Source organism: Schistocerca americana, chromosome 1 (genome assembly GCF_021461395.2).
Source record: "Schistocerca americana isolate TAMUIC-IGC-003095 chromosome 1, iqSchAmer2.1, whole genome shotgun sequence".
NCBI classification, from domain to species: Eukaryota; Metazoa; Arthropoda; class Insecta; order Orthoptera; family Acrididae; genus Schistocerca; species Schistocerca americana.
Window position 1 is genome coordinate 648665202 of NC_060119.1, and position 22589 is coordinate 648687790.

The following is a 22589-nucleotide window of genomic DNA, read 5'->3' on the forward strand; positions in this document are numbered from 1 at the left end:
GATTTAGAGAAGGAACTGCAGTGCGGTCTTCCTCTGTGAAACAGCTTTGGAAAAAGGTGTTTAGTATTTCAGCTTTACGCTTGTCATCCTCTGTTTCAATGCCATCGTCATCCCAGAGTGTCTGATATGCTGTTTGGATCCACTTACTGATTTAACGTAAGACCAGAACTTCCTAGGATTTTCTGTCAAGTTGGTACATAGAATTTTACTTTCGAATTCACTGAACGCTTCACACATAGCCCTCCTTACACTAACTTTGACATTGTTTAGCTTCTGTTTGTCTGAGAGGTTTTGGCTGCGTTTAAACTTACAGTGAAGCTCTCTTAGCTTTCGCAGTAGTTTCCTAACTTTGTTGTTGTACCACGGTGGGTTTTTCCTGTCCCTCACAGGTTTACTCGGCACGTACCTGCCTAAAACGTATTTTACAATTGCCTTGAACTTTTTCCATAAACACTCAACATTGTCAGTGTCGGGACAGAAATTTTTGTTTTGATCTGTTAGGTAGTCTGAAATCTGCCTCCTATTACTCTTGCTAAACAGATAAACCTTCCTCCCTTTTTTTATATTCCAATTTCCTTCCATATTCAGGGATGCTGCAATAGCCTTACGATCACTGATTCCCTGTTCTGCATTTACAGAGTTGAAAAGTTTGGGTATGTTTGTTATTAGTAGGTCCAAGATGTTATCTCCACGAGTCGGTTCTCTGTGTAATTGCTCAAGGTAGTTTTTGGATAGTGCACTCAGTATAATGTCACTCGATGCTCTGTCCCTACCACCTGTCCTAAACATCTGAGTGTACCAGTCTATATCTTGTAAATTGAAATCTCCACCTAAGACTATAACATGCTGACGAAATTTATGTGAAATGTATTCCAGTTTTTCTGTCAGTTGTTCTGCCACTAATGCTGCTGAGTCGGGAGGTCGGTAAAAGGAGCCAATTATTAACCTAGCTCGGTTGTTGAGTATAACCTCCACCCATAATAATTCAAAGGAACTATCCATTTCTATTTCACTACAGGATAAACTACTACTAACAGTGACAAACACGCCACCACCGATTGAATGCAATCTATCCTTCCTAAACACCGTCTGTGCCTTTGTAAAAATTTCGGCAGAATTTATCTCTGGCTTCAGCCAGCTTTCCGTACCTATAACGATTTCAGCTTCGGTGCTTTCTATCAGCGCTGAAGTTCCGGTACTTTACCAACGCAGCTTCGACAGTTTACAATTACAATACCGATTGCTGCTTGGTCGACGCATGTCCTGACTTTGCCCCACGGCCTTTGAGGCTGTTTCCCTTTCTGTACTTGCCCGAGGCCATCTAACCTAAAAAATCGTTCAGTCCACGCCACACAACCGCTGCTACCCTTGTAGCCGCCTGCTGGGTGTAGTGGACTCCTGACATATCCAGTGGAACCCAAAACCCACCACCCTATGGCGCAAGTCGAGGAATCCGCAGCCCACACGGTCGCACAACTGTCTCAGCCTCTGATTCAGACCCTCCACTCGGCTCTGTACCAAAGGTCCACTGTCAGTCCTGTCGATGATGCTGCAGATGGTGAGCTCTGCTTTCATCCCGCTAGCGAGACTGGCAGTCTTCACCAAATCTGATGGCCACCGGAAGCCAGAGAGGATTTCCTCTGATTCATAGCGACACACATCATTGGTGCCGACATGAGCAACCACCTGCAGATGGGTGCACCCTGTACCCTTCATGGCATCTGGAAGGACCCTTTCCACATCTGGAATGACTCCCCGTGGTATGCACGTGGAGTGCACATTGGTTTTCTTCCCCTCCCTTGCAGCCATATCCCTAAGGGCCCCCATTACATGTCTGACGTTGGAGCTCCCAACTACCAGTAAGCCCACCCACTGCGACCGCCCGGATCTTGCAGACTGAGGGGCAACCTCTGGAACAGGACAAGCAGCCAAGTCTGGCCGAAGATCAGTATCATCCGGAGACAGAGCCTGAAACCGGTTTGTCAGACAAACTGGAGAGGCCTTCTGTTCAGCCCTCCGGAATGTCTTTCGCCCCCTGCGACTCCTCGAGACGACCTCCACTCTACCACGAGTGAGGGGTCAGCCTCAATGTGGGCAATATCCCAGGCAGCCACAACCGTAGTCCGATCGGGGGATGCGTGAGACAAGCTGGCCGGCCCCGACAAACCCCCGTCCGGACCCCCACTGTGATGCCCATTGGCAACAGCCTCAAGCTGTGTGACCGAAGCCAACACTGCCTGAAGCTGGGAGCGAAGGAATGCCAACTCAGCCCGCATCCGAACACAGCAGTCGCAGTCCCTATCCATGCTAAATGCTGTTGTGCAAAGAATGTCTGAATTAATCTACAGAGAGTACAAACAATTCGACACAAAATTTAAACGGTTATTAAAATACAAGATTGCCTTGTAAATGCAGTAATGCTACTACTTGCGCACTGCTGACACAGTGCTCGGCGGCAGAAGGCTAACTGTACTGTCAGTAACATAAAAAGACTATTTGATAGAAATAAACATGTGACAGATGACTATGCAACTTTACACGTCACAGATACTAAAATGCAAATCTGCCCCTGCTAATTACGAAACTACACAATGATTTGACGGATTTAACTAAACAAGTGTACTAAGAACACTCAAAAAAATTCTCAATTTGACTACTACATTTATATGAACGCTAAATAAGCCACGTGCTGCTATTGAGCACTGCTGACACACTGCTCTACGGCAGAGGGAGACTGCGCGATTTTACACTATTCAGGTACTAAAACGCGATGCTACAACTCTCAAATACTATAATATGTCCGAAATTTGTGAATTAAACAATGCAAGTACCCAAAAACACACAGAGAAATTAAGAATTAAACTATGTAACAAATAAGTGAGCTAAGAGCATATGACTTGCTGCTGGCAGCTGCTTATCCAACGGTGGCAGGGAGCACACTCATGCTCTTCATGTGCAGTGATACATCCCTCAGAAGGAAGGAGCTTATTCCAAGCTATTGTTCATGTAGTGTACTTGATAGTATCCCAAGCTTCTGCAGCCATATATACAGCAATCTGTAGACTATTTCTTCGGACAGTTGCTGAACTATTTTCATATTTGCCCCTGATTAATACCGTACTAAGCAATGCTTTTCTAGTTGGAGGAATGAAGTAATGTTAGAAAAAAGAAAAAGAAAAGCTTTCCATTTTCTCTTTTAAGTATATAGTTCTGAAGGATGACTTGAGTATTATCAGTCAACAGCAAAACATTTATATAATTTCAACTTGTGAGTTATCACACCATTCTATAAAAGTTCCAGTGGGCATCCAGGAATTCTTCTGGTCCTTCTAGGTGACTGGCAGCTTTTTATTCCATTAAAGCACCACAGATTAGTGAGCTTCTTCTGATCAATAAAGATTTGCCTGAACATCATGTGCAAGTACCATAGCAATATTGCTCGATTTATTTACCTTAAAACCAGGTACTGACGTTCTTCAAAACTAGGAATATTGTTGATGTTTTGTTCCAGTATAAATCAATGTCCTTCAATTATGTGAACAAAGTTCTTTCTAAAGCCTGGTAGGGTGAAAAAAAGTAATTGCATGATAAAAAAAGTGTTCAATTATGTTAACACTAAATATGTGTACATATCCTGTAAACTTGACGTATACCATATTTCGATAATAGAATTGTTCAAATGCTCTATGGAATGTGTAACTAATCAACTAACACATTTACTTGTAGCTGTCGTTGTGAATGGCACAACAGCACAATATGTCACAAGGGAAGTTTCAGATATCAAACACAGAACAAAAACAATGATGTGTGATGGTAGGTTTTCCCGGCATATGTGTTGTTTCCAGGTCTATCGGGTGTCCAGCCAGATGCGATCGTTGAAGTCCCACGATATTTCGGCGAATAACCTTTACGCCACCATCAGGTGGTTCTGATGGAATTCCATAAGAACCACCTGATGGTGGCGGAAAGGTTATTCGCCGAAATATCGTGGGACTTTAACGATCGCATCTGGCTGGACACCCGAGAGCCTTGGAAACAAAAACAATGATTCCAGTATGAGATTTTCACTTGCAGCGGAGTGTGCGCTGATATGAAACTTCCTGGCAGATTAAAACTGTGTGCCGAACCGAGACTCGAACTTGAGACCTTTGCCTTTCGTGGGCAAGTGCTCTACAATCTGAGCTACCCAAGCACGACTCACGCCCCGTCCTCACAGCTTTACTTCTGCCAGTACCTCGTCTCCTACCTTCTGAACTTTACAGAAGCTCTCCTGCGAACCTGTCTTGGGTAGCTCAGATGGTAGGGCACTTGCCCGCGAAAGGCAAAGGTCCCGAGTTCGAGTCTCGGTCTGGCACACAGTTTTAATCTGCCAGGAAGTTTTAAAAAACAATGATGTTTGGCTTTGAGGGGGAAACTGTTGAAGTGAAGTGGCGAGTGAATTTGCTGACTACAACTCTTTTAGTTACAGTTGATTGTTATTTGGGTAGTAACACTTACCGTATTTGTTCAAACTACTCTGAGACTTCCTCTTTTCCAGAAAACTTTTATTGCTATAGTATTGTAAATGCTTGTTGGTTGGGTCTCTTAAAGTCTCGTATCCACTGCAGGAATGTTACTGATTATAAAGTCCTCATAAGCCATGATTATTTCCAAATCATCACTGTCTTCAGTGCTTTGTTATGGCCCAGCACGTATGATGGGTGAAGTTGGGCAGCACTAGTATATCAGTAATTCTGGGGGATATCGCCTATTCCAGTGTTGTGTTTCAACTTTGGTCTTTCAGTGCAGTGTGAAATTCATCTTGCGATATCACATCCTGCATCCCATCTTCATCCACTTCCTCTTCTCTACCTGTAATATCTGTTCTATATATTCCTTCCACCTTTTAGTTCAACTTAGTACTGAACAAGGTGGTGCAGTGGTTAGCACACTGGACTCTCATTTGGGAGGAAGACAGTTCAAACACAGGTCCGGCCATCCTGATTTAGGTTTCCCGTGTTTTTTCTAAATTGCTTCAGGCAAATGCTGGAATGGTTCCTTTGAAAGAGCACAGCCGACTTCCTTCCCCATCCTTCACTAATCCAAAGGGCAAGGCTAATTTCCTCTTCCATTCTTCCCCAAACTGATGGGACCGATGACCTCGGTGTTTGGTCTCTTTCCCTTAATCAACCAGTCAACCAGTCCTACTTAGTTTAAAAATTGGGTGTGCAGGTTCTGCTTGTTCTAAGTCAAAATCGCAAAAATCAGAGGGTTGCCATGTGTGCATAACTGCTTGCTCGTCACCAATTGGCTCATGAACGACACCGACCCGTCCTATCCTGTATCGTCACTAGTGGTGAGAAATGTGTCTTTATGCTAACATGAGGGAAAAAAAGGAATGGATGAGCCCAAACAAAGCAGCGACTCTGTATAAAAATATCTGTGCGAATCCACAAAAGATAATGCTATGCATTTGGTGGAACAGTGGTGGTGCAGTGTACTACAAATTGCTTCTCTGAGGGGATTTAAAAGTGATTTCAATGCTGTTTTCTCAACAAAGTGGCTATACAAAGTTCTCTTGCTTTCTCTGTGAATGGGACAGTAGAGACAGAAAGCAACACTACATGAAAAAAGCTTGGCCCTTGAGAAAAACCGTACAAGTAGGGTTAAAAATGTTAAGAGAGAAAAGCCTTGTGGATCCCAAAAAGGTGTTACTTCCACCACTTCACATTAAGTTGGGGCTGATGAAACAGTTTGTTAAGGCATTACAAAAAGAAGGGGAGTGTTTCAGATATCTTTGTGGACAGTTTCCTGGTTTATCCAAGGCAAAGCTAAAGGAAGGAATCTTTGTCAGATCAGACATTAGAAAACCAATAACAGGTCCCAACTTTGGGGACAAAATGGAAACAAACAAACAAAAAAAAAGGCAGCCTGGACATCTTTTAAATTAGTTGTTACCAATTTCCTAGGAAACAAAAGAGATACAAACTACAAGACAATGGTCGCAGACATGCTTGACAACTTTAAGAAGATGGGCTGTAACATGAGCATTAAAGTTCATTTTCTCCACTAACATCTTGACTACTTCCTTGCAAACCTTAGTGATGTAAATGAAGAGCAGGGCAAAAGATTCCACTAAGACATCAAAGAAATGGAAAGAATGAAAAGATGATGTCAAGGAAGATGGAACATCAACGTGATAGCAGACCACTGCTGGATGATAAAAAGAGATGATCCTTAATGAGTTTACAGTCGGAAAAGCAATAAAAGATGCTTCGACAGAAAGCTAAAGCGTTATTATAAGAACTTATGAACTTAAAGAGAAATGGAAGTGTACTGGAAATGTAGTTTAGAACATGATTTATAAATAAGATAAAATTTTATGTTGTTGTTGTGGTCTTCAGTTCAGAGACTGGTTTGATGCAGCTCTCCATGCTACTCTATCCTTTGCAAGCTTCATCATCTCTCAGTACCTACTGCAATCTTCTGAATCTGCTTAGTGTATTCATCTCTTGGTCTCCCTCTACGATTTGTACCCTCCACGCTGCCCTCCGTACTAAATTGGTGATGCCTCAGAACATGTCCTACCAACCGATCCCTTCTTCTAGTCAAGTTGTGCCACAAATTTCTCTTCTCCTCAGTTCTGTTCAATACCTCCTCATTAGTTGTATTATGTACCCATTTAATCGTCAGCATTCTTCTGTAGCGTCTATTATCTTCTTGCCTAAACTATTTATCACCCACGTTTCACTTCCATAAATGTCCGCACTCCATACAAATACTTTCAGAAACAACTTCCTGACACTTAAATCTATACTCGATGTTAACAAATTTCTCTTCTTCAGAAATGCTTTCCTTGCCATTGCCAGTCTACATTTTATATCCTTTCTACTTCGACCATCATCAGTTATTTTTCTCCCAAAATAGCAAAACTCGTTTACTACTTTAAGTGTCTCATTTCCTTATCCAATTCCCTCAGCATCACCTGACTTAATTTGACTACATTCCATTATCCTTGTTTTGCTTTTGTTGATGGTCATCTTATATCCTCCTTTCAAGACACTGTCCATTCCGTTCAACTGCTCTTCCAAGTCCAAGTCATACATTAAATTCCTCGCGAGGAGTCGTTTATACACGCTCCCTCGATGGATTGTCTGATGAAGAAATTCAGCACTACCTGTCTGACCAGGGCGTAACGGCTGTTCATAGGGCTATGAAAAGGGTTGACACGAACATCATTTCAACCCGCACTGTCTTCTTGACCTTTGACATAGTTCAACTCCCATTGAAAATCAAAGCAGGCTATGAGATAATTTCCGTTCGCCCTTACGTCCCAAACCCTACGTGTTGCTATCGGTGTCAGCGGTTCAGTCACACCAGCCAGTCCTGTTTCAATCCGGCCAAATGTGTTACGTGTGGCAAGGATGCCCATGAGGGTGCTTGTCCACCTCCATTCCCTCGCTGCATCAACTGTATGGGTGACCACGCTGCTTCCTCTCGAGATTGCCCCATTTTTAAGGACGAAAAGCTCATCCAGGAAATTAGGGTGAAGGAAAAGGTGTCGACCTTTGCTGCTCGAAAATTATTCGCCAGTCGAAAGCCCACCGTGCCTCAGACAGGAAAATACAGCACTGTCCTTGCTTCTCCTCGGCCAACAAAGGAGGCGGCCACGCAGACTTGCGACCTCACCTTTAGTGCCACGGTCGTCAGATCGGCCAGCGCCAAGATCGCTCGTTCAACCTCACCACTTTCGCCTGCCCACTCTCTGGCTCACCCTTCGTCGGGTTCTGCTAAATCTCGAGCCCAAAAGTCAGACACCAAGACTTAGAAAAAAGAGCATACTCGTGAAGAGTTTTTACGTACCGCAACTTCCCAACCATCAGTTCCGCCTTCGTCTAAACATCATACTTCCAAGAAGGCTACAAAGGAACCCAGTTCATCTCCTTCTCCGCCTAGGCGTGTCCCATCTACAGCACCACCTGACGGAAATCGCCCTCAGCCGTCTTCTGTGTCGCCGAGGCGCACTGCTGGCGGCCAATCAACTGGCCGATCGCTGGTGGCAGGAGCTGCTCCTGACCAACCTATGGATCAGGATCTTCTGCCTTCGGCTGAATGCCATTCCATGCTGTCGGTCGCAAGCTCTGAGCAGTCGTTGAGTTGACAGCGACCTTGGTCACATTCCTCCATTCTCTGTTCATTTGTTCTCCCTCATTTTCAGTCCGTCCGATATGATCTCCCCTCTGTTGAAGGTACTCCAGCCCATGGTTGACTCATGATTCTTCTTCATGAAACTCTCCATTATCACCCAATCCATTTAAACACTTCCTTCCTAGCTGTCGCCGTTTGTCTTTCCCTTTCCGGATACACGTTCTCTCTTTGTACTGTATACATTCCATCGTCCACACCAATGGCACGAGCTGATCTCCTTCATCTTCTTGGTCAGCTTCCACCCCCCTATTTGCTGGTTGGGGACTTCAATGCCCACCACCCACTTTGGGGATCTCCACATCCTTGTCCACGTGGCTCACTATTGCTAGACGTCTTCCACCAAGCGGATCTAGTTTGCCTCAACACTGGGGTCCCTATATTTTTGTCTGCCTCCACGACAAATTTATCTCATTCGTACCTTGCGGTCGGTACTGTTCCGCTAGCTCGGCGCTTTGAATGGTTCGCCCTTGATGATACACACTCGAGTGACCACTTTCCATGTGTCCTTAGACTGCAGCCTCAACTGCCATACATGCGCCTGCGACGCTGGAAGTTTGCCCAAGCTGATTGGACACTTTTTTCGTCTCTAGTGACATTCGATGACCGTCACTTTCCCAGCGTCGACGATGAGGTCACACATATTACCGACGTTATTCTTACAGCTGCGGAACATTCAATACCACGCACCTCCGAATTGCCCTGGCGCCCCCCAGTTCCTTGGTGGAACGAGGCATGCCGTGATGCAATACGTGAGCGGCGACGTGCTCTCCGCGTTTTCCGGCACCATCCTACTTTGGCCAACTGTCTCCGCTATAAGCAGTGCCGAGCGCGATGCTGTCGTGTCATCCGCGATAGCAAGAAGGCAAGCTGGAAATTCTTTATTAGCTCATTTAACACCTTCACTCCCTCCTCGGAAGTTTGGAGTCGGCTTCGACGGTTCTCAGGCGCGCCTAGTTTCTCCCTGGTCTCTGGGCTCACTGTCGCGCATGACACATTAGTGGACCCCGTCGCAATTTCTAACTCGTTGGGTCAGCACTTTGCTGAGATTTCGAGCGCTTCAAATGACCCGCCAGCGTTTCTCCCGAAGAAACGTGCAGCGGAAGTGCGACCTCTTGCTTTCTCCTCTCAAAATCGCGAAAGCTACAATACTGTTTTCTCCATGCGGGAACTCCAACATGCACTCTCTTCTTCTCGCTCCTCCGCCCCAGGACCGGATGGTATCCATGTCCAAATGTTGCTGCATTTATCAACCCATAGTCTGCGTTACCTCCTTCGCCTTTATAATCGAATTTGGACCGACAGTACTTTTCCCAGACGGTGGCGGGAAGCTATCGTCGTTCCTGTTCCGAAACCTGGAAAGGACAAACATCTCCCCTCTAGCTATCACCCCATTTCTCTCACGAGTAACATCTGTAAGGGTTTGGAGCGTATGGTGAATTACCGTTTAGCGTGGTGGCTGGAATCCCGCATTCTTTTAACACCTGCCCAATGCGGATTCCGAAAGCATCGTTCTGCAGTTGACCATCTTGTTGCTCTCTCCACTTATATCGTGAACAGTTCTCTCAGGAGACGCCAAACAGTAGCAATATTTTTGATCTGGAGAGAGCATACGATACCTGTTGGAGGACAGGCATCCTCCGTACACTGTTCTCTTGGGGCTTTCGAGGTCGGCTGCCCCTTTTTCATCGCGAATTTATGGGAGAGCGCACTTTGGGTGCGGGTGAACACTACTCTCTCCCGTACTTTCTCCCAAGAAAACGGGGTATCCCAGGGCTCCGTGCTGAGTGTTGTACTGTTTGCCATTGCTATCAATCCAATTATGGATTGTCTCCTTCCTGATGTCTCGGGCTCCCTCTTTGTGGACGATTTTGCGATCTACTACAGCTCTCAACGGACCAGCCTTCTTGAACGACGTCTTCAAGGATGTCTCGATCGCCTCCACTCTTGGAGCATCGAAACCGGCTTCCGTTTTTCTCCCAGTAAGACCGTTTGTGTTAATTTTTGGCGACGTAAGGAGTTTCTTCCGCCCTCCTTAGATCTAGGTCCTGTCAACCTTCCGTTTTCAAACGTCGCTAAATTCTTGGGTCTTATGTTTGACAGAAAACTGTGCTGGTCCTCCCACGTTTCCTATCTTTCGGCTCGCTGTCTGCAATCCCTTAACACCCTCCGTGTCCTTAATGGTACCTCCTGGGGAGCGGACCGAGTGGTCCTTCTCCGCCTCTATCGCGCCTTAGTGCGCTCGAAATTGGACTATGGAAGCGTAGTCTACTCCTGTGCTCGGCCGTCTATTCTTCGGCGTCTCGACTCTATCCACCACCGTGGATTACGTTTAGTGTCTGGAGCTTTTTACACCAGCCCTGTGGAGAGCCTTTATGCTGAGACTGCTGAATCTCCGCTGTCCAATCGACGAGCAGTCCTTCTGAGTCGTTATGCTAGCCATCTGTCTTCCATGCCTGCTAATCCAGCCCATGACCTTTTTTTCGACGCCTCCTTTGATGTAGGGTATGCAGGCCGCCCCTCCTCCCTACTACCACCGGGAGTCCGCTTCTGTCAACTGCTCCATTCTCTTTCCTTCCGCTTTCCTAAAACCTTCTTGACAACTTGGGGTACAGCACCGCCTTGGCTCCGTCCCCGGATCTGCCTGCTCCGTGACCTTTGTTGATTTCCCAAGGATGGTACCCCTTCACTTGTTTATCGTCGGGCATTTGCTGCTCTATGTGCACAAATTATGGACGCCACATTTATTTACACCGACGGCTCGAAAACATCGTTAGGTGTAGGGAGTGCCTATATTGTTGGCGACACCCCAAATCACTTTCGGCTTCCCGACCAGTGTTCAGTTTATACTGCGGAGCTTTACGCTGTTCTCCAGGCTGTCCACTACATCCGCCGCCATCAGCGGATACAGCATGTTATTTGCTCAGATTCTCTCAGCTCTCTCCTCAGTCTCCAAGCTCTTTACCCTGTCCACCCTCTGGTCCACAGGATTCAGGACTGTCTGCGCTTGCTCCACATGGGGGGCGTTTTGGTGGCGTTCCTCTGGCTCCCGGGACACACTGGTATCTGTGGGAATGAGGCGACCGATACAGCGGCCAAGGCTGCAGTCTCTCTTCTTCGGCCAGCTATTCAGTCGATTTCCTTCACCGATGTACGGAGCGTTTTATGTCGTCGAGTTGTTCTTTTATGGTACGCACAATGGTCGACACTTCCCCATAATAAATTGCGGGACGTGAAAGCTCTTCCTTGTGCTTGGACCTCTTCCTCCCGAACGCGTCGTAGGGAGGAGGTAATTTTAACTAGACTCCGGATAGGGCACTGTCTTTTTAGCCATCGAAATCTTTTAAGCGGTGATCCTCCCCCACTCTGTCCCCACTGCTCTCAGCTGTGGACGGTAAGACACCTTTTAATTGAGTGCCCCTATTTTAATCCGTTACGCTCCCGTCTACAGCTATCGCCTGACATATCGTCGATTTTAGCAAATGACACGCGCTCAGCCAACCGCGTTCTCAAGCTTATTAGTGCCAGTGAAATGACGTCAGTCATTTGAAGCTTTTTTGGGGACAACCAAACCCTTTCTGTAGTGGATTTTTAAGCCTTCCTTCTGCTTTTAGTTTCTCCAATTTTATGACTTTCATTCCCATTGCTGCTGGTTTTCAATTTCGGTTTTTTACTGTTTCCTAAGTCACGGACCGGGCACTACTGACCATAGCAGTTATGCGCCCTAAAAAAAAAAAAAAAAAAAAAAAAGATCTTTCCCGATTTCAGCTTCTACCAGTTTTTCCATTTGTCTGTAAAGAATTCGTGTTAGTATTTTGCAGCCATGACTTATTAAATTGATAGTTTGGTAATTTTCACATCTGTCAACATCTGCTTTCTTTGGATTGGAATTATTATATTCTTCTTGAAGTCCGAGGATATTTCGCCCGTCTCATACATCTTGCTCACCAGATGCTAGAGTTTTGTCAGGGCTGGCTCTCCCAAGACTATCAGTAGTTCTAATGGAATGTTGTCTACTCTCGGGGCCTTGTTTTGACTTAGGTCTTTCAGTGCTCTGTCACTCTCTTCACACAGTATCATATCTACCATTTCATCTTCATCTTCATCCTCTTCAATTTCCATAATATTGTCCTCAGGTTCATCACCATTTATAGACCCTCTATATACTCCTTCCACCTTTCTGTTTTCCCTTCTTCACTTAGAACTGGGTTTCCATCCTCGTGATATTCGTGCAAGTGGTTCTCTTTTCTCCAAAGATCTCTTTAATTTTCCTGTAGGCAGTATCTATCTTACCCTCATGAAATAAGCCTCTACATCCTTACATTTGTCTTCTAGCCATCCCTGCTCAGCCATTTTGCTTTTTCTGACGATCTCATTTTTGAGATGTTTGTATTCCTTTTTGCCTGGTTCATTTACTGCATTTTTATATTTTCTCCTTTCATCAATTAAATTTAATATATCTTCTGTTACCCAAGGATTTCTACTAGCCCTCATCTTTTTACCTACTTGATCCTCTGTTGCCTTCACTATTTCATCTCTCAAAGCTACCCATTCTTCTTCTACTATATTTCTTTTCCCCATTCTTGTCTCAATCGTTCCCTAATGGTCTCCCTGAAATTCTCTACAACCTCTGGTTCTGTCAGTTTATCCAAGTCCCATCTTTTTAAATTCCCATGTCTTTGCAGTTTCTTCAGTTTTTATCTACAGTTCATAACCAATAGATTGTGGTCAGAGTCCTAAGTCTCTGTCTTACCATTATATAATCTATCTGAAACCTTCCAGTATCACCAGGCCTCTTCCATGTATATAACCTTCTTTCATGATTCTTGAATGAAGTGTTAGCTATGATTTAGTTAAGCTCTGTGAAAAATTGTACCAGGCGGCTTCCTCTTTCATTCCTTCCCCCCCATTCCTTATTTACCTGCTACATTTCCTTCTCTTCCTTTTCCTACTATCGAATTCCAGTTACCCATGACTATTAAATTTTCGTCTCCTTTCATTATCTGAATAATTTCTTTTATCTCATCATACATTTCATCAATCTCTTCATCTGTGGAGCTAGTTGGCATATAAACTTGTACTACTGTGGTAGGCATGGGCTTCGTATCTGTCTTGGCCACAATAATGCGTTCACTATGCTGTTTGTAGTAGCTTACCCGCATTCCTATTTTTTATTCATTATTAAAGCTACTCCTGCATTACCCCTATTTGATTTTGTATTTATAACCCTGTATTCACCTGACCAAATGTCTTGTTCCTCCTGCTACCGAACTCCACTAATCCCCACTATATCTAACTTTAATCTATTCATTTCCCTTTTTAAATTTTCTAACCTACCTGCCCGATTAAGGGATTTGACATTCCACGCTCCTGTCCGTAGAATGCCAGTTTTCTTTCTCCTGATAATGACGTCCTCCTGAGTAGTCCCTGCTTGGAGATCAGATTGTGGGATTATTTTACCTCCGGAATATTTTACCCAAGAGGATGCCATCATCATTTGACCATAAAGTAAAACTGCATTGCCTCGGGAAAAATTACGGCTGTAGTTTACCCTTGTTTTCAGCCGTTTGCAGTACCAGCACACCAAGGCCGTTTTGGTTGGTGTTACAAGGCCAGATGAGTCAATCATCCAGACTTTTGCCCCTGCAACTACTGAAAAGGCTGCTGCCCCTCCTCAGGAACCACATGTTTGTCTGGCCTCTCAGCAGATACCCCTCCATTGTGGTTGCACCTACGGTACGGCTATCTGTATTGCTAAGGCACGCAAGCCTCCCCACCAACGGCAAGGTCTAGGGTTCATGGACGTTGAAAAAAAGTCATAAATTTCTTAAATGTTGTTATTATACCCAAAAATACTCCCTTTTTGTGAGAAAACCTGACATGAGAGAAAAAAATTGATTGCATTTTTGAACTCGGTGCTGAAAAGTACATAAGTCGGTTATCAAATTTCAAACAACCTTCAAAAAAATGTTTTTTTGCAGACCTGTGTTATTGTGAGCAACTGAGACATCTTGCAGATGCAGTCCAAGAATGACAACCAGGAATACTGTGTGAAGTGATGCTACTCTGCAGTAACACCTGCTTGCATGCTACTAGGCAGACAAAAAAACATTATATGGGAGTTGGGTTGGGAAATCATTCCACACCCATCTTATTCACCTGATCTTGCACGCTCAGATTTTTACCTTTTCTTCTTGCTATTGAACAGCCTTGGTGGAACTTCCTTTCCAGATAAAATGTGCTCCAAATGCGGCTCGACAAGTTCTTCACCTCAAAATCATGGGATCTCTACAACTTCCCTAGCGGAGGCAAACTGTTGTAAATAATGAAGGAGAATATATTATTGTTTACTAAAGCCTATGTTATGTGTTTTTGTTGTGTGTATGAAACTTATGGAAAAACGCTACAAGCTTATGCACCAACCCAATGTTAACTTACCATTTTAGCTCAGGATAGTCATAAAAGTTCTTCCCTCTTCTCGAAAGGTTTCTTTAACTGTCATATGAGTAACATATGTATTTCCCAAGTCGTGTATGCTTCTGCAGCTTTGGATATCTCCACCAGCCATTCCAGATTTGACATTTTGCACTTCATCAATCTCATTTTTGAGGCATCTGTATTTCCTTTTGGCAGCCTTTTTATTTTTCTTCTTTTGTAAATTAAATTCAATATAATAAATAGTGGAAACTCCAGGTTGGAATATTAACAATGCTAGGAAAAGGATACATACTCACCATAAAGATGAGTCATTGAGTTGCAAACTGACTTCCTTCCCCATCCTTCACTAATTCAATGGGACTGTTGACCTTGCTGTTTGGTCCTCTTCCCCAAATCAAAGTCTGTAGTCTACATATGAGGGCTGTTCAAAAAGTAAAGTGACTTTTGAAATTGCGTGGGCAGCGTACATTCGATTATCGATCTATTTTTTTTCTTATGCTGGTATGCATGTCCCGGACATATGTTCACAGTTTCAAGTGTACAGCATACTTCGTTTTTTGTTTTTTGACGGATAGAAAGGTTAGACGTGTTTTAGTGTGCTTGGTAATGTTTGATTGTTATAAAAAATGGAGCAAAGAATTTACATCAAATTTTGTGTAAAAAATGGAATCAAGTGCTCTAAAACACTTGAAATGTTGACAGTGGCATAAGGTGAATCTACTCTGAGAAGAAAAAAAAAAAAAAAAAAAAAAATAATGTTTACAAGTGGTACAAGTTCCTCCAAAATGGCCGAGAAGATGCCAATGATGAACCTCGCTCCTGACGCCGTAGCACATCAACAACAGATGACAACGTCGAAGCTGTGAAGAAAATTGTGTTGAAAAATTGTTGAATTACCGTAAGAGAAGTTGCTGAGGACGTTGGCATATTGGTCGGCTCATGCCATGCAATTTTTTCAGATGTGTTGGGCATGAGAGACGTGTGTCAGCAAAGTTTGTTCCAAAAAGTTTCAATTTTGATCGAAGCATCGCTCAGGAGCTCTTGAATGACATCATTGGTGACCCTTTTTTGCTCAAAAGGGTCATAATTGGTGATGAAACATGAACTTACAGTTATTATGTCGAAACCAAAGCCCAGTCATCCCAATGGAAGCATCTCTGAGAGCCAAGACTGAAAAAAGCACGCAGAGTTTGATCAAATGTCAAAGTTTTGCTCACTTTTTTTTTTTTTCCAGTTACCGTGGTATAGTGCGTCATGAATTTTTGCCTCAAGGTCTTACGTTCAGTAAGGATTATTACCTTGATGTTATGCGCCATTTGCGAGAAGCAATACACGAAAAACGTCCAGAATTGTATAAAAACAATCCATAGCGTTTGCATCACGACAATGCACCTGCTCATTCATCATTGCTTGTGAGAGTGTGTTTGGCCAAAAACAACACAGTAATCATGCCTCAACCATAATATCCAACGGATTTGGCAGCTCCGATCGGAATTTAAGTAGGAGCTGGTGGTGGTAATGGCCATATGTGTGTGTTAGGTGTGCTTGCTTGTGTGAATGTTTGTGTGTTTTCTTTGCTGAAGAAGGCCTTGGCCGAAAGCTATAAAGTGTAACAGTCTCTTCATTGTGCCTGTCTGCAACTCGTTGGGCCATCTGTACAGTAGTACCAATCTTTGCTTTTTTTAATATTGCTTTTATTCCAACCTGGAGTTTAAATTGTTTGATTTTGCTTCCAGAATATGGGGTAAACGTTAATAAAACTGACGAACTGCAGGGATGGATTCATACTAGAAATGAAGGGAAAAAAATTTCCTATGAACGTGCGTCTGGAAATGGATAGTGTGCATGCAACAACAACAAACCATCCCAAAACCCAATATAGAGTTGTATTGAATCCATATCACAATAGATGTTCAAAGTGGCTGCCATGGGACGCAATAAGTGTATTCACACATAATTGCACTTTGGATTACAGCATGTTGGTGAGCCACTTGCCCGGAGCTTGTATTAGGGTTCGTCTCAATGTCCTGCACAACCTGGTCCTCCAAATCTGGTGTACGCGCAGTCTGCTGCTTTCCTGCATGTTTGTCTTTCTGAAAGGACCCGTGATCACACAAATGCTCAAAAAGGGCTTGAAATTTTGTGTGATGTGCTTGGTCTCTGTGAGGGTACTTGCTTTGGTGTAGCTGTGCTGCCTCTCGACCATTTCCATCTGCTTGACCGGACATGAAGACTATCTCGGCTTGTCCTGAGATGAATGCCATACAGTAAAGCTGCTTGCCCTCAGGAAATATAATAGCTGTGGTTTCTCTTTTCTTCTAGCCATTTTTAGTCCCAGTGTAGGAAGGCCATGTTGGCTAAAGTTATGATGCAAGTCAGTCAGTCATCCACTGTGCCCCTGCATTATTGAAAAGGCTGCTGCTCCTGTTCAGCAACCACTTCTTACCTTTCTGAAAATGTACCTCTGATAGTGTTGCACAAAATTCTTTAAGTGTTTTGAACAGGTGACTTTTAGGCAGCCTATATAAAACTATCATTTGTTGATCATTGCAGGCTATTGAGCGTTGAAACATTTGCAGATGTACACTGAAAGCAATTTTATTGCTTCTTATTTGAGTGTGCTCTGTAACTCATCTCTCAAGAGTACCAACCCACCTACTCTGCATAAAGCTTTTTACATTCCCTGTGTAATTTTGTAGCCACCAGAGTATGTGGATTTTATTGTATTGGTGTAGTGCCTTAACTTGAATCTTAAAAGTTTGTCTGTCTGATAACTAATCATTACATTTGTATTCTGGAAATATCAGGTGATCTGATTGGAAACTTTCTCTTCATATGGCAGTAAGATATACAGTACTTAAAAGAATTAGGAGAACATGGCTTGGGGTACCTGCCATACTCCATTGAGCAATAATTGAGAACTGGATCTGTTACCAAATTATATCTTTACCTTTCACAAATGAAGTACACAACAAAATGTAATTATGTCCTCCTTCATTTTCATAACAAGAACTGAAATATCCAAACAGGTGTTGAAACCATACTGGAATCAATCATTCATCCCATCATTCTGGGAGCTTCTTATTGTACTTTCAGAGCTTCAGTAATGTATATGGCTTCTATGGGCATTTATCTCCAACTGTCATATACATGTCAAGCTCTGTATAAGTCTATGAAGGCCATCCTGTGGTATCCATCTTTATTTTTCAGTGAGAGTTCTTGGAAAGTCTGTAGTGTAAGAGGATGTCCACAACGCATATGTCAAGCATGTTCCACAAGTGGTCAATGGCGTTTAGGTCAAACTTACCTCGGATATTTCCATTACTTCAGTGTACTGGCTTTGAAAAACTTTCGCGGTGACACCTGCTGCATGGGCAATGGCATTATTGTGCATGAGGAGGAATTCAGTGCCACCACCATATGCATAGGTACACCATGTATTCAACAAGTCTGTTTGATGTACTACTACCATGAATGACAACAAGATACGTATGGCTGTGAAGACTGATGGTTCACCACATCATCACAGGACCTTGGCCAAATCTGGACAACAAGATGTTGGGACACTGGAACAGGACATATGACTTGTAAGATCCTTTCTCGTAATCTGTCCTTTACAGTCCAATCTGACACAGTGGCTTCAGTGACCCTTCTGAGATCATCTTTCAGTGCTCTGGCATCAGCCATACAATGCTGCAACATTGGATTACGGATGGAGAGACATTGGCATCTGCAGCAACATGACAGAAAAGTCCATCCTTCTTGGATCAAACTGACTGTTCTTGCAACTTGTACTGCATTTTGATATCTCATTGCATATGCTTTGTTGAATATAATGTCCACAAATGACAACAGTCACCTATGCTCTTCATTAAATTACACTGCAACGCTGTTACTCATTTCCTTCTGACTGATCATATGATAGTGTAAGGCCCAACACCTGATAGGTGGAGATGTGTTCAGGTGTTGCATACATTGAAAGTGAAGACCTCAAGATACATAGAAAGACCACAGGTAACATCAGTATCAAAACAGATGTAATATACCAGATGTTGATACACATGTTCCCCTAATTCTTTTGGCAACGTATTTGTTTAATATTATGTACGAAGCACTTCTTAATGTTGTGGTATTGTCACCTGAAGAGGGCCTAAGAAACTGAAAGTCAATCCATGACCAAATAAATGTAATTTTGCAGAACATATATATATTTTTAAATTGCTGACACCCGATAGGAATCTCAGCTCTATTATATAGGAAATGGAAATGAGTATGGTTGAGCTGCTGCAGGTGGCATGATTTCTCATTGGTGCTAATATTTATACACATTCAGTCTCTCGTGGATCCACCAGGTGTTGAAACTGAAGACGACAGACAGAAAGCAGAAATATTGAATTCCAAATTTAAAAATTATTTATGCATGTGGATACTACCAGAACAAAATTTTTGACTGCTGTAAAAAGTTTTATTGATATTAGCACTCCCTATATGGAAAATCAGTTAAGACTCTTTAAAGCGAACAAGACCCCACCAGTCCCTGATGATATTTTAGCTAGCTTTTATATTGAATATGTTGTGGTATGAGCTCCTCCATCTCTTATTTGTTGAGAAGCTCTTGTACAGTGAATATTAGTGTGAAGGAGAAAAGGCAGAATATTCCCACTTTGAAAAAAAGGTAAAAGATTGGATGCACAGAATCGTAGATAAATATCATTGATACCAGTCTGTTTTGTAGGATCCTAGAGCATATTCTTAGCTAAAACATAATAAAGTTTCTGGAGGAAAAAGAGTCTCTTGAAAATTTGCATGGTTTCAGGAGAAAAACCACTCTTCCGAATAACTATTTGTTTTATTTGTGTATTATGTCTTGCAAACAATAGACTCAAAGAACAGGTAGAAGACATTTTCCTAGATTTCCAAAAGGTGTTAGACACTGTACCATAACATCAACCACTAACCAAGATAAATGATGTCAGGGTTGCCACAAGTTCTGGAAATCAAGGAATTTCAAATGTGTCAGGGAAATTTTAAAAAGCTGCTGAAAAAAAATCTTGTTTTTGTTTTGTTAGATAAAATCGTTTGTTTACTGGGATGTCATGCATCGTTGCTGGCTGGGCACAGCTTACATGCGCCGCTTCCCTACTCCCTCATTCTTACCACTTCTCCCATTCGTAACACTCCCGTCAGCTTGCAGTCAGTGCTGCCACCTCTTCTCGCTGCTAGCCTAGCAATTGCCGATGAGAAACAGGGAGAAGTGAGGAGTCGTTTGTTTGGATGTGATCCTCAGATATTCTTAATGCAGTGGTTAGAGATGGTGGTCATGTGTGCATGAGTTGTGTCTTAGTGATTGTGTGAATGTGTGTGTGCTTTCGTTTTCTGACAAAGATTATGGCTGAAAAGTTAGAAAAGACAAACACACCCTTACAACTATGTGCCTGTCTGCGGCTCAGCGATAATCTTTACTGTGAGTTGCTACCTATCCTCAATATTTTTGCTTCTCAGAGTATTCGCACAAGTTATCTGTTGCATGGAATAATCACTGCGGCCTCATTTCAACAACATGGTGTCTGTGACATGTGAGTAGCTGGCCACACTAGTGGACTTGCACGACAGGCCAAAACCGCAGGCCATTTCTGTGGGTATGTCTCTAACAGATAAGGCCTGCCGATCTGAAGCCCATTATTTCCACTAATGTGCAAGCCCTGCCCATTCTATCTAGTCTCACTGATCTGCCTGCAATCCGGGTTTGTTTATGTGCGGCATAATGCGGTGGATTTTCCCGATGTGTCCGTGGACCCAGGACTACGTTGCTCCTCGGCAGGTCAGAGGCCACGGGCGATGGATTTCAGGAATTGCAGCTTTCACTGCAAGTACATTGTACAATGTGGTGCTCTGTAGACATCTTATTGATTGTAGTACATTTTGGCACTTCAAAAGTAAATTATATATTAGAAAGTATGGACGATAAGAAGAAGAAAATTGTGGCAGTCGCTGGCAGTTTGTTGGTATGTGCTCATATATTTCTCAAGAGAAAAATCACACAATACCTGTAAAATAATAGACATAACACAGTGGGTAACAGCCGACAATAATGAACATAGTAGAAGCAACATTTTATTGGTGGTCACCTATAGTGTTGGTTTACACAACTCTTACCTGCCGTATACACTTCTTTCAAGAGGCCTACTTTTTTCTGAGGTTATTTCTGAAATTAGTGAAGATATTTTAAATCTGTCTTGTGAATCCAAGGAAATGCGTATTTTGTCACCAAATGTGTTTCATTTTATTGAAATAAAGTAACGACAATTGTCTTAATGAAACACGTGTATGATTTGGTGCCATCTAAATACAATTTATTACAAAAAGATGTTGATGTTACGACTTAAGATTCTGCACTTAAATTTGTTTGTCTACAAATTTCTTTACTTACCCTTGAGATCTCAGAATGTCAGGGGAAAGTGCTAAAACTTGTCCGAAAATCAGGGAAATATCAGGGAATTTCACTTAGGGAAACTTGCAATCCTAGGTGTGACACACCTTTGCAAGTACATGAAGGGGTTGATGTGATAATGAATATTTGGCACTAGTACAATGTGTTAACTGTGTGTTGGCCAATGCCAAAGGAGGGGTTGCGGGCAGCAAATGAAGCCACATAGACCACCACAACCACGGGGTGTAGAGCTGTGCACGAAGAACAAGCTAAGCATACCTCCCACAGTGTAGGCACTTCAATGCCTGGTTCATGTTTTAGCAAAAGTGGAACTCATGCACAAAGGTAAAGGTCACATAAACGTTGTTCATAACAAAAACTGAAATTGTCTTATCTTGGAGCAGATTGTGCTTGTTTTGTTAAATATTTAATTTATTTCACTTTTGTTCACATTGAAGAGCATGATAGCATCATCTGTAATAGTAAGTGATCTCTCAATTTTTTTAGCTTCTAAATAGTTAATAAAAGTGTCTGCCATTTAGTCAACCGAGCACTCTCCCATAACAAATCTTCCTTTTCAGGGCACACCATTTATGGCTAGACTATCCACATGCCTTCATTACTACATACATGATCGTCTTAACAATAATCCAGGCTGGAAGGGCATTAAAGTAATTTTGTCTGATGCTAATGTTCCTGGTGAAGGTGAACACAAAATTATGGATTATATAAGAAGACAAAGAGGTAAGCAAACTTGTGAGCCTCACATTTAGTATGTCAGCTACAGTTAATTAATGTATTTACATGCACAAACTAATTGTCACAGATATTATATTATGCAAGTTTTTATTTTGTGACTGCTGAATCATATTTTGTGAACTGTTGGATGTATTTGAGCAAAGTTCAAAATACCTGCTCTTTCCTTCCTGGATTACTTTTGTTGTTGCCATAAACATTACACTATGCTTCAATATTTGTATGTTACTCAGTTAATCATTTCATAGGTTTTGTCTGTAGTTTAATGCCTGTTCATAATTAACTCAGTACCTTTTGCAGATCAGTATTGCCTCCTTGTGGCAGTGTCTGGTAAATGTGTACTGCAAACATTTATCCTCACAATCAGCTTTATTTTCTTTTCAGAGGTTTTTAGATTTTCATCTGTCACTGCTACATACAATAATACTAACACGGAAATAAAATGTTGGATTTGTGATGTAGAAACCAGAAGTGTGTCTACATTATAAATCCAACATTTTACCTATATCGTTTACCAGAATCTTTTTAAAAAAACCCAAACTGAGAGGCAGTTAACAATACCTCTTTAAAAAATTAGTTGACAATTATACCAATTACTTTGCTAAAATGATTTTAGTCATTTCAAAAAAGTTAAGTAATTTTGAAAGAAAGTCTTTTAAACTGCCTCTAAGTTTGGGGTAAGTAAAAGATTCTTTACAGAGTATCTGCACAGCCATGGCAATGCTGCTGGACTACACTGTTGGCCTAAGCACTTCATGCACCAACCAACAGAGGCTCGAAA

General features: G+C 42.6%; 1 protein-coding gene across 1 annotated transcript in view; it reads left to right on the forward strand.

Annotated features, from left to right (window-relative positions):
- The window catches only part of LOC124608105 (5'-3' exoribonuclease 2 homolog), a 419776-nt gene that overhangs the window by 20030 nt on the left and 377157 nt on the right, over positions 1-22589 (forward strand). Inside the window, exon 5 of the mRNA XM_047139960.1 lies at positions 21634-21796. Within this exon, the coding sequence (XP_046995916.1) occupies positions 21634-21796 (163 nt within the window). The remainder of the gene's footprint in view (positions 1-21633; positions 21797-22589) is intronic.